General features: G+C 35.2%; 1 protein-coding gene across 5 annotated transcripts in view; it reads right to left on the minus strand.

Moving 5' to 3' along the window:
* Positions 1–301: 301 nt before the first annotated feature.
* SBF2 (SET binding factor 2) overlaps positions 302–12,833 on the minus strand; it is a 256,935-nt gene continuing 244,403 nt past the window's right edge. For 3 of the 5 annotated variants that reach the window (XM_029961046.1, XM_029961045.1, XM_029961047.1), the window contains 6 exons: positions 12,260–12,493; positions 7,540–7,644; positions 5,962–6,155; positions 5,467–5,554; positions 3,148–3,279; positions 2,314–2,865 (listed from right to left, as the gene is read on the minus strand). In XM_029961046.1, coding sequence (XP_029816906.1) covers positions 2,767–2,865; positions 3,148–3,279; positions 5,467–5,554; positions 5,962–6,155; positions 7,540–7,644; positions 12,260–12,493 — 852 coding nt within the window. In that variant the 3' untranslated portion in view covers positions 2,314–2,766. Of the gene's footprint in view, positions 2,866–3,147; positions 3,280–5,466; positions 5,555–5,961; positions 6,156–7,539; positions 7,645–12,259; positions 12,494–12,833 lie in introns of all 5 variants that reach the window. The other 2 variants (XM_029961044.1, XM_029961048.1) reach the window with 2 other exon arrangements.

The following is a 12,833-nucleotide window of genomic DNA, read 5'->3' on the forward strand; positions in this document are numbered from 1 at the left end:
ATGGGTTCCTTTTTCTGGAAAATTTCTCACAGAATATGAAGATGAATCCCTTTGTACACAGAATTTTCCCCAAAGAAATTCTCAGTTTCTAATGCTCTACTGCTGCTGCCACAACTTAAACACACAGGCAAACCTTGCGGCTCACGCTATGAAAACTTCCCCACATTTTTTCTTAAGTCTTTCTTTGAATCTTCATTTTGCAAAGAAGGGACCCTCAGGGACACTGCAAACCTTGCGTCTTCACACCAAGAGCCTATTTCTACTATTCCCTCGCGTATTCCTTATACAAACACCACAAATATAATTTATCTCATTTCAGCTTTTATTTGGGTATTTTTAAGTTAAGTTGCTCAAGTCCATTTTCCATCAATACAGACACTAAAAATTGAGATCAACATTTAAGGCAACATTAGCATCCATGCTAAGCTCAGTATGCAAACCGTATCATCTAAGCACCACAGCATCCCAGAATTGTCACAGGTCCCCTACCTCCGTCACACGTTCCCTTTCCATTTTACCTCTGCTACCCCACACTGCACTCAGTTACTCAATTTAGATGCACATTCTCAAGCAAGACCTTGCCACTTTTTTAGATTTTATTTCTTACGAACTAGATCATTGTTGCATAAAGTGATATGAGTGAGAGACGTTTCAGGGTGAAAGTTTGCAGTTGACTTATGTTGCAACACAACAGAGAATCTTCTTTTAAAAATCTATTTAACGTCATTTTTCCATGACTTAGTACAAACACTATATGTATTTTTTAGCCTTTTAGTAAAGGCTATACATTGAGACTTGTTAGAATGATAATTTTGCTTTAAATTCTGATTTCTTTAGTGTTACTGTTGACAAGTGTTTGAGTTAAGGATGCTCAAGTGCAACTTTGATGTAAGAATATTTACAAGTATACAAAAGACCACATAGTTTTTAATACACCCACTATTCTCAATACAGAGTAAATAAGGATTTGTCTTGTGCCCATGGAATATTTCAACATGTGGGTTTTGCTTTTTTCTCTTTTACAGTAAAAGGAAAGGTTTTACTCTTCCTTAAGAAGTGTATTTATTACAAGATGGTTAGCATACATATATCACATAACATACAAGAGTTAAAATTAACTAGTTACAAAATAAGCAGTGGTATGTATATTTTCGTATAACCTAAGAACACAATCAGTATTTTACAAAGTACATATAAAAGTACTTCATATACAAAGAAAAATACAAATGTGCAAACACCATTGTCACAGGTGGAAATCTGTCAATTGAAAAATGCTAGAAAAATCCTTCATATTTTTGTTTTGAAATTGCAAAGGCATTAAAAACAGCTGCATTTCCTATTGTGTGTGGTGAGAAATCTAGGTTCCTTTCTGACAAAATACATTAGTTATAAAAAAACCCACAAAATTTAATAACTGAAAAATCTTGTAAGTATAGTCAGTTTGGTTAGGCTGACATTAAATTACAAGCAGAACGTCTGGAAAAATGAGAAAATAGTGAATCATATATACAGACCTTTTGTAATATTAGTGTGCTATTTAACATATTAACATTTCAAAGTAAAAACAATGGCTTTATTACCTACATATTCTACTCAATGTTCTCACTATTCGTAGACTGTAAAATTTCTACTAATTTGGGGCTATTAAAAATGTTTTGCCAGGATTTTAAGCAGAACAAACACAATTTCATCAAAAGTAAAAATCTATAAACAGTCTTCCAATTAATGTGCAAAAAAATGTTTAAAAAGTATCAAATCACAACACATCAAACTGGATTATGTACATATTTAATATCTGTAAATGTTGTTAACTAGCTAGTATTGTTCTGCTACAAATAACTTACCTCTGTCCTGCAAAATGTCTGCATTTTAAAGATTTCAGTGCAAGTGCTTGCTTCATTGTTTAGTGCATTATCATGTTCGTTATTTTTTATTTTACAGTGAGCAGAACAGCATATAAATTAACATATACAACTCACACATAAGAGATCTTTCTTCTACTGAATTCCTAGTTTGTTGTTTTCCATTTCTCCTGGATAGTGTCGGCCAGTTTTCTTTCGTTTATCCCATTGTAATTGCAAACAGGATCCAAAATAAAAGTGCTATGGTCTTCAGATAATCCCTAGAATTTGAAATTCCATAACGACATTGCAGAAGCACTCAGCAGAGCACAAGATTAGAGAATGACCTGCACACTGAGAAGACACTTGAAAGTCACTTTTTGGTCTTTAAAAAATATCAACTGTCTATAAACATTGGCAACCTGATATGTATGTCACCGGACTCACAAGTTTTATTTATTTATTTGTTTTGAGGAATTGTGGACATGTTCCCTCTTACTTGTGACTAGCTTGGAAATAAGAACATTCTGCTTAAAAATCTAAATAAAGTAAAAATACACTTCTTGGAGGGAAAATTTCTACAAATTCCTTTAGACAGGTTTCCTAATAGAATAGCTCTGAAATGAGAAAACCGGGATTAGATGATAGTGCAAGTACAGCCCATTTTTATAGCTAGGAATTGTACTGAAGAAAGAGGAAATCCAGGATAAATGGATTATTATTTTTCCAAGTCCTCCCTGCAGAAAAAAAAATAGCAGTTACAGTGGTTATAATCATTAAACAGAAAAGGAACTTTAACATATTTTGAACTTTAATTGGCTGAAATGTAAGGAAGGCGGGTTGTCTGTCAGTAACATTCCAGAACTTAGCTTCTTCCAGGAAGAGGTGCTTTAAACGTGACTTTATCATGGAATGCTTTTCCTTTCTAAGCATCTGAAATGCAGCTCTGGATCCTATCCATCCATTGTTGAGCACTCTGTGCATCTTGGGCACAAAAATTATACACACGTTTATTTGTCTTCAACTGCAAAGGAAAAACAAGAACACAAAGACAGACAAGTCAACACACAGAAAAGGAAACCGGAAAACTCTGAACTGTAATAATCAATGTGCTAATTGGGTGTGAATGTCACATTTTTGAACTGCTGCTGTTGAGAGTGATGCTAGCTAGGTAAAACCTTGTCTTGAGATGGTATGACAGCTCCTTTCCAGCTTACACCTTTCAAAAGGGCTGAAAATAGTAGGTTAAACACACCAAAGGAAGAAAGTTTCACATAAAGATCAAGTAAAGACCAGATGTACTTACATCAAAAAATGCTTTTTCACTTGCATGCTTTGGGGCTCCAATTGTTGGAGAAGCAGGAATCACAGTTTCTACTTCTGCAAGGTCTATGTGTCCCTTACAGCTTGTATCCTCACCAGAGTCATAGTATCGCAGCTGGAACACAAGAGATAAAGAAATCCAAACGTGTCATTTAGATGGACCTTTCACTTTTCTTCCCTTTTCCTGGGTACAGCCTGGGGGCATGGAGTGGTAAGGGTGGAAGCCACAAACATTATTAGGACCCGAGGAGATGGGGGGGAAAAGTATTTTGTCACCAGGGTTTCGTGGCAGAGAAGCAAATAGTCATGGATTGCTTTTGGGCACAGGACATGTGAAGCATGAAAGTAGAACCTGGTCTTTAGGATTCAGCATTCCTTCTTAGTTTTTGTAACAGAACCAGCTCTTCACTGTTCATTACATTCAAACTAACTCAAAAGCTTTACTTCACCAAGGCATTAATAGAACACTTTCCCTCTGTATTTCAAGAATTTAAAATGATCAGCAAAAATTCAAGTGTAATTTTATGTAATTATAAACTACATGGAAAACTCACATTTTCCTACACTGTACATAGTGGTTGAACGAAGTCTGCTTTTTCTTTTTTTCCTTGCAAAGATACTTTGATATGAATATTATTCACTCTGTAAACTGAGTTTCAACATGCAAACCAGTTCCAAAAAAACCCCAAACCAAAAACCTGACAAAACCCCAATAAATTCCCATAAACCAATGCAAAACAGTAACACAAATCTTCACAGCAAAGGTCAAACAACAGAATTCCAACTAAGATTGACCTGTATTACTCGTACACTTATGATACTCAGAAGGATATTTGGTCATAAAAAAAATGAAAGTATTTTTTTCTCCTGCAAAATGAATCTTCTCTCCTGTGTATCAGGAGGAATAATTACAATCAGCACTTTTTGCTGATATTTTACCACACTAATCTAAAAATTCTCAATCAGCATTTCAAAAGATGACTGTCTTTATCTATATTACATATTTTTAAGTGTATTGACTACAATAAATTAATATTTTTAAACAAAAGCGTGACATGAGTCTCAAAGGTTACACAAATTCCTATTGTGTGGAATATTTGGCTCAGTGAAAATTACTGCCTCATGACCCACCATTATTTGAAGCACCCAAGGCCAAAAATTTCTACTGCAGAATTCTGGCATACTGTAAATTGGATAAAAAGCTTAGACCAACAGATCTTTTCTGGTTTTGGTGCTCTTTGCTGTAACAATGATTAGGTGCAATATATATGAATAATTTTGCTACTAAATTTATGTGACTATGACTAATCTAAAGTACTCCTATGTATGGCACCTGACATGATTGTGCAATCAGGAACTTGGCATTTCAGGATTTTTTAAAAATAAAGATTTGAGATGAAATTTTAACCCATTTTAAGCAATTCACAAAACTCATTTCAGAGATATCTGTGTTCCTGCTCTCCACACTAGACATTCACATGGAGATTCCAGGTCAGGTTTCTCAAATATAGGCTACAGAAAGCCACTAAAAAGTCAAGTGAGGTAAATGGACTTTTCTGCTAAAGTAATTCAGATTATGGTTTTCCAGAGCAGATAATGCCCTTTTATTTGCAAAGAAAAATGCTCATGTTAAAGTGCTTGAGGAGCAAAGAGGCTACAAAATACACACTGAGCGTACAATAACTACTACAGATTCAACATAAATGCCTGAATTAAACTTGCTCAGTTATGATATTAGCTCTTAGCAGCCCAATTGCGCTCCAGGAGATACCTTCTAAGTTTTTCCCTCTAGTTCAAATAAAGAGTTTTCAGTTCTTCTGGAAAATAAAGAGGTCATGTTAAAGGGCAAATTATGTTCACCACTTAATTGTTTAATTATATTCTAGAGTTAGCAGTGTTTAAAAAAATTGCTTGTAGTGCTTGTATACCACAAATCCCAGAAAATGTCCTCTGGCACTGCATGGCTTTTTTTCCCCTTAGCTGTGAAGCAGGCAAAAAATGTTTGGGCCTAAATAAAAAGGCATGACTTCTAGTCCAAAAAGTCTTTTAATGATTATATGCTAAATAGTTATCGCTCTTTCAAAAAAAGCAAAATATTAAACCCCCTCTGTCCATGTAGAGTGCTGTATCAGCTACAAGATACTCAAGATAAACATAGATACGTCTAGGATGATGTAACACAAATCACATCTGAAAATAATCATTATTAGTATTGTTTGTAAAATCAATCCATACAAACCCAGTAAATAAAAAAGGAGCAAACTAATAATAAAAGAAGGCCATTATCTGAAAAGGTTTTTACCTGGTGTTTTGTCACATCCAGCACAAACCAGCGAGGTTTCCAACCTTTTAGCAAAGCCCCTCTTTTGTACAGCGTACCTTCAAAAGATCTGAAAGGTACAGAAAATACGAGTGATTCCATAATATAAATATGCTGATATACAGAGGCCCCAAAGTGGCTACATACATATTCCAACACCTCTTTTACTGCACTAAAACGAATCAGTTTTAAACCTAATTTTTAGCTATTGGTAACTGTGATAAATACTGCTTCAGTACTTCGCGTGCATTAAATGTACAGCTATTTGCTTGTGCACTTAATAAAAGGGAAGATGGAAAGATGATGCTAAAAGATAGAAGCCCACCAATCAAGACAACTAATGTAATCAAAACCACAAAGAAGGCATAATGTAGTCACAAAGCACTCTATGCCTATAAAAATTGCATTTTTTCCTAAGGCGGAGATTTTACCAATCTAATAAAATATTCATAAATACTCTATGATTATTTGGTTTACCTATTTTCATCATTCTTTGATGTGAAATGATTGTACAGCGTTGTTGTTCTTCTGTCTACTCCATTAGAGGGAGAGATGCTTGCACTCTGCTCCTCACCCAGCCCACTGTCAGGTATTTCCAACAAAGATCTCTTTTGATAGGAATGTAGATTAGCTGACATCATCCCTGAGGAGCCAGAAGGATGTTTCCGGAGCTAAAACAGATGAAAATAAAAGAAAAAAGGTAATGCAATGTGTCTGGCATTGTGAGACTGTCTCAACATTATACTGACAATATGTGGTACAACATGTAAGTTGTGAATTATTATGAGGCCAAAAAAAAAATCTTCTTAATACAAGTCAGGGCTGCCTCAGAGAAGAAGCCACAGGGATGGCAATTCCATGCTTTTCTTAAGCAGAAGGGTTCACAAGGTGTGAGAAATTAGTCTTTCAGAAAAGCCTCACGTATTCTGGTGATGGAACGTTGAACAATATTTCCCTTGCTTTCTCAGAAGCATCTAGAACTAATCAGATATTTGGATACAATAAATTTACCTAATTTCATGGCGAAGGAAGGGAGGGAAGAAAAAGACTGCAGTTTCCAAGGGCTACTTTATAGATTCATACCATTTTACTAGAATCTCAATAACCTGGCAAAAGAGGGATCCTGAATTTGGTCTTAATCTAAATGACAGCATTCTAGAGATAGAGTTCTTTGGAGTTCAGCCTTAGCTGCTGTATGTATCTGAGCATCCTTAAATAACAGCTAGGACAGGAGACTGACATCAGATATATTTCTACTTGCATTTTATTTTCTGCTTCCAACTCTGCTTTGCTAGGATGAAACTTTTTTCATCTTGAATTTTTCCAGGATGTGAAGTGAATGTGAATGACTGATAGACATAAAGCATATTGCTTTCCTGACAGCAAAGGACAGATAACAAAGCAGTGCTGTGGACTAACCACTGCACAGAGTGGAGCAAATCTGAAAAAGGAAGCTGAAGAGTTGGGGTACAGTCTTGAGCTGGCAATTACTGTGACAAATTCATAGGGAAAGCTCATAAAAAAAAAAAATCTAACATTATTCCTAGTGCAGATAGCAAAGAGGCAGCCTTTGACTTAGGAAATATCTATATTGTCAGCTATTCTTTTTACCACAGCCAAGAACTGGAAACACAAGCATGAATACTTCCTACCTTTATTTAGAAACTGATAATTCCATTTACTCATGGGAATATCTTTACTTATCTCTGAAACTTTGTGATGTCCTTTTGGTTACTTTCAGTAAATGAGCTTTTTTTGTACTTAAAAAATATTTTAAATAGATAAAATCATATATTTGTGTATTAGTAAAATACTCATGCTCGTTTTCCATATGCCTTCATCTACTCTGGAAAAGCAATTAGATAAATAGCACAAGTATAAATATATTTTTCTACACGAAGAAATACAAAGCCAGTATCATGGGTTAGAACAACATATTAAATTTTTCAAAAGCAGTATTTTACTCCAAGAAAGACAGTGATTTTGTCAGTGCCCCAGGTAGCCTATACAGCAGGAACAGAATTATTCCATTGGATGAGCTCTTTTACTACTTACATTGTCTTGTCTGGTGTCATCCTTTAGATTCATTTTGACCCTTTCCCACAAGAGCTGCCACCTCTCTGGGCTCTGATTTAATTTACTTTCCAACCTTTCGATTTCCTGAAACAAACAACAAGGGTTTTCTTAAGGACAAACATTTCTAACTGATCACTTCCTGGCAATCATTTTTATACAACCATCTTTACACAACCATCTTCTAGCCAATGTTTTTACACAGTGACCCTTCAGGCCATGTTGTCCAATAAAGCTCAAAAACCTCTGTCAAATGAGCTATAAAATGAGATCCACCGGACTCAGGAGTCAAAGGCAACCAAGTACAGCATCAGCCACATCATTCTTCCTGGATATCCCAGGTTGGGGGAGCCACTGTGCTTTCAATTCTCTGCTAGTTCTCCTGAACACACAAAATTAAACACCAATTGTCCCAACAGAAACACAACAATGATAAGGACAGGCTGTATTTTATGAAAATATTTACAAAGAACAAATTCTGCGCCCTGACGCCAACATTGCACATTGCCAATGTTAACATTTACCCTGGTTTATAAAATGTGATACAAAGCTGTAATAAAAGAAGGAAATGAAACAGAAAGATTTATTCAATTTGGATGCCAAACTGTAACAACATGTTCTTGTTGTGGACCTTGGGAATATGACCTATGTTGATAACCTCTAGTTAGGGTTATTTCCTGCTAATAAGATAGTGCAAAGTTAAGTAAAAAGAGGCAATTTTATTAGTTTATGTTTACTTGTGAACACTCATTGATACATTTGTCATGACTTTGATGTGTGGTCCATATTCCTTGCCATGCTTCCTTTCTGCATTTTTACTTTCAACAACTGTATTGTTATGAAAATCTGGTTATTAATAAAATAAAATTAAAAATTCAATTTTGCAAGTTCAACTAAGAATTGATAATGGAATGAAAAATTGCCATAGGGCAGAGACTTCCCATACTATACAGAAGTCAACTAAACCCCAAGACATTTATTTTCAAAGTAGAGAAAGTAAGTCTCTACTCACTAGGTAGTAAGTCTCTACCTAATAATTAAAGTAGATTTCATAATATTCTCCAAGTCCTATTGTCTTTTTGATCGAAAAATTCTTCAGGAAATTGCTATTGATTGAAAGACAGAAAATTATTATATTTTTAAAGTAAGAAAACATTTTGACCATGAAATTAACTTCCAAACTAGATTTTGAACTCATAAGTGAAAATAAAAAAGTCAGACTCTTCCTTGCTGAAGGTAAATTAGAAAACTCTGAAGTGAAATTAAATATAAGAAATGTGGTTTAACAGCAAGAATCAAACCAGAAGTTTTAAATTCTGGTAGTTAAAAGCCACACAAGCCACATAGGCTCTCTTCCTGTTAAAAAATAAAACCAGAATAGTTTTGTTTGGAGTATCTTCACAGGTAGATACAAAAATAAGCAATGATGAACAGAAGCCAGACTAAAGCTTTTTCTAGATTACTTGTTTCTCTTTCAAAGTGCTGAATGTAAAATGCTTCTGGATGGGAGACATAAAACAGAATCAATTTACCACAGACTTCTTATGTTCAAAGGCTTCCCAAATTGCTGCAAAAGGATACAAGTTCTTTATTACTAAAAGTTAGTCAGGTTTTAATCTGATCATTCTCTTTCTGCCCTAGTCTTGACTTCTGAGCAGGAGTCTTTCTCTGCAGAATCTGGAAGTAACTGAAACTTGTTACTTAGCAACTGGGTCACATTCCATCTTTTTTGGCTCCACAGTGAGTAGTGCTTCCAGAACTTAAAATGAAAAACTTTCAACAATCTCCTATATATAACTTGAAAAGTTAGGAATAAATTCTCCTTCAATAAACCCCATGTAAAAAAACATACATGTCAATAAATCACTAAGATTTACTCTTGCCCCTTCAGTTTTAAATTTTACTGAAAACGCCAGATTTTTTTTCTTCCATGTGTGGAATGGACTATGAAGAGATGCATTTCCTTAAAAGAAAAAAAAAAATCCTTAAATTTATCTCCCTGGTTCCTCTTCTGTTGCAGGTTTACAGAAGCATAAGGAAAGGTTACAACAAATACAACTGTAAGAATATCCCCTTCCTGTAATTAGCAACTACAAGCAATTAGCATTACTGTGCCTTTCAAAAGATCTGCTAAGTAACCTCTTTGTAATATTTGAATGGTGGAGACAGCAGTTGACTCTGCAGAAGCTCCAGAACTACGGAGAGTGATCACCTTCTTTGTATCCACAGCGTGTTTGTGCACACACAAACCAATCTGGACAAAGTCCTACACAGTGAACTGTCCTGAGTGCGACAGAGAATTCTATTTTGGAAGTCCTTCCTTGTCAGTATTGTCTCTTCAACTCCCGGGCTAAAAGGCTTCTGAGACCACAAATAGGGAGATGCTGAGATGTGTATCTCGTGATCCAGATGCTGCCTCTGTCAAGTGTTCAGACTTGTGAGTGCAACAAGTTGCACATGGCCAGTTGTTCAATATTTGGAATAAACTTTTTGGTTCATGGTCTTGTTGGACATATCAGCTTTTTTGGCACATAACTGGAAGTCATAAAACAGCGTACAATCACAAGTGCCATTTTTATTGTTCTGCTGGTTATTCATTGACCCCTTATACAGCTTTATTTCTTTAGTGTATATTTGCAGCACAGCTCATTTCAGGACTGGCACCCTGAAGTGGCATCTCTGCCAGCCCTGCTCGAAGCAATCACCATTTAATGTTCAGTGATGTAACTGATACACAGGTTCATCTCTCACAATTCTTAAAACTACTGGAATCTGATCCACTCTTAACAGAAGAGCATCACATTGTACCACGAAAATTCTGAATTAAGCCACTCAATAACTTCTCTGTTTCAGCTTTACATCCTGAAGAGAACTGTCTAGTTTTTGATTGAAAAATATCTTTAGAACAAACAAATTTGGGCTTATCATTATAAACTAAGTGAGAATCAATCTTCCGCAGCAATTTACGATGCTAAATATGGTCTGAGTTCAAACATTTTTTGGATACCAACACATTTCTCAGTGGATTTATGATTAAAGAGAGGTCTTTCTCTCGCATCAGCAATACCACTAAATTAACAACTTGTTTTAAAAGAAAGTTCTCTTTGCTTTTTAAACTTAGAAGAATATTTTTGTAACCTTTATACGACCTCTTCAGAGTTTTCCAAATGTTCTTTCCATCGCTATCTTTTATTACTATAATCTAATTCACAAATAACATTTAAACTCTATAAAACCTGACCCACATATCTTTAGAATATAATATGGCTAATTTCCCTGTTATATGGCAGTTTCTCACAGTTGTGTATATGGATAGTTTGGCATCTACCCCAGGAAGAAATGCAGAAGAACATTGTTGCTGTATTCCTGATGTACTTGTGGCCTCCAGTTACCTGATAGGAAAGTTCTCTGTACTATGCTGAACAATCCCTGATATGACCCCTGCTGACAGACTGTTCTTTCTTTGTATTTGTGAAGTTACAAGTGCTAAGAAGTCAAAGGGAGTTTTACAAGAGATTATTTTTTTTTAATTGGGCATTGTTCCTGTGTTTGATCGATTAGGATTGGAAGGAATAGACCAAAGGAAATTTGAGGAATGTGCCAGAATAAAGCTAACTTTCTTTTAAAAGCAAGTCTATCCTCAAGGACTCACATCCATTCAGAAACTTCCTGCATTAAGACTTTGCTAAAAATCATCGATTCAGGGGAATTCAGGGTCCAACAGCATATCCCAATTTTCCAAGCATTGCAATATCAGGCTCCATAAACCCAGGTTTAATACAAGGTAAAGTCTTCAAAGAGTTTTCAAAATAAAAAGCTGCATGCTGATGTGTATCTGGATATATATGTGGCTTGAAACAATGGCTCCAGGAAGTGAATAATGCCCTTGTCATTTTCCTGTACCATCAATTAAGATGATAACCAAATGTTAGGACTGTTAATTAATTATAATCAACGAACAAACCTTTAAGAGAAGACAGATGTTAAATCACTCTAAATAACTACATCAACTGTCATGATAGTGGGATCATTTTTCATCTGCTGATGAAGAAAGGACAAAACCTAAGCAGCCTAAATGAGCCCAAACAAAAAAAAGACAAAATCAAGCATCTATTTCAAGAACCAAAATATTTTGAAGAATCTAAATTTACCAGTTTGGTTCTAGTAAACATGAATAAAATAAGAACAAACATGGAAATATTTTCTGAGAAATTTGGGCCAAGTTGTTCAGTTTATATTTGTGTATTTGCCTCCCACTTGCTTAAAAATCAACAAGTGTCAGATTCTATTCTGATTTGTCTGGAAATCCATGTCTCTGTTATTTTACCACACACCTAGAGAGGTCAAGAAAGCAAGATTCAACATTTGCCCAAAAGAAAATAACAGTTTCTTACAGAAGGCAATCTAAAATTTTATTTTTTAAAACAGACAGGGAAAAAATGAATCCATGACTAGTTAGTAACTACAACTGAAGCATACTCCCAGAAAAGCGTTCATTCAGAACAACATAAACTTTGCAGGAAGTCTCATTAATTCACAGAAAAACCATAATTTCTCAAGCTCAACCAGTCAGTTTTACCACACACCTGTTTTGACCTCATGATCCTTTTAATACAGCATATCTATAAGGTAACAACTTAAATAAAAAGTAAAATTCACGAGCATAAGAGAACTTACTGTTCTGTGTAACACATGTACTTACATTTAAAAGGCTGGTGATGGCATCAGGTTGTATTTTTTTAACATCATCATAACATGGCCATACTATTTTCCTCTTAGTCTGAGAGAGTGAACCATCTGTTTGGTCCGTTTCCTCTGAAACACTGCACTTTGCAGGTACCATGGTCCAATCATAAGAAGGACCTGTAGCCAAAATCTCTTCTACATAATAATCCCACTTTTTGAGGCTGGACATATTTACATTTGGTTTCAGTGCCTATTTGAAACAAAGGGTTATTATAATGACAGAAAGGAAGCCTTTGAATTTCAGACTTAAAATATCATAAATGCATTTTTTAGATTATTCTAAATTGGACAGCATATTGCACTGGGTGAGTAGTGCTGCAGTTTGCTAATCTGCTAATTGGCTAATTGGCTCAGTCACATCAAAACCTAAAATTAATAGGTTTGGGAATATGCCCAAGCTTTGGGAATATACGACTCAATTTTATCCTTTATTAAACCAGGTGCCTTCCAAGAACTCTAATTCAGCACATGTAGTTAGCACCCTCACAGTCTTTGTGCCTCCTGTTAAAGACATAAAAGGAGCCCAAAAG

This window comes from Manacus vitellinus, unplaced genomic scaffold (assembly GCF_001715985.3).
Source record: "Manacus vitellinus isolate BGI_N305 unplaced genomic scaffold, ASM171598v3 scaffold_30_pilon, whole genome shotgun sequence".
NCBI classification, from domain to species: Eukaryota; Metazoa; Chordata; class Aves; order Passeriformes; family Pipridae; genus Manacus; species Manacus vitellinus.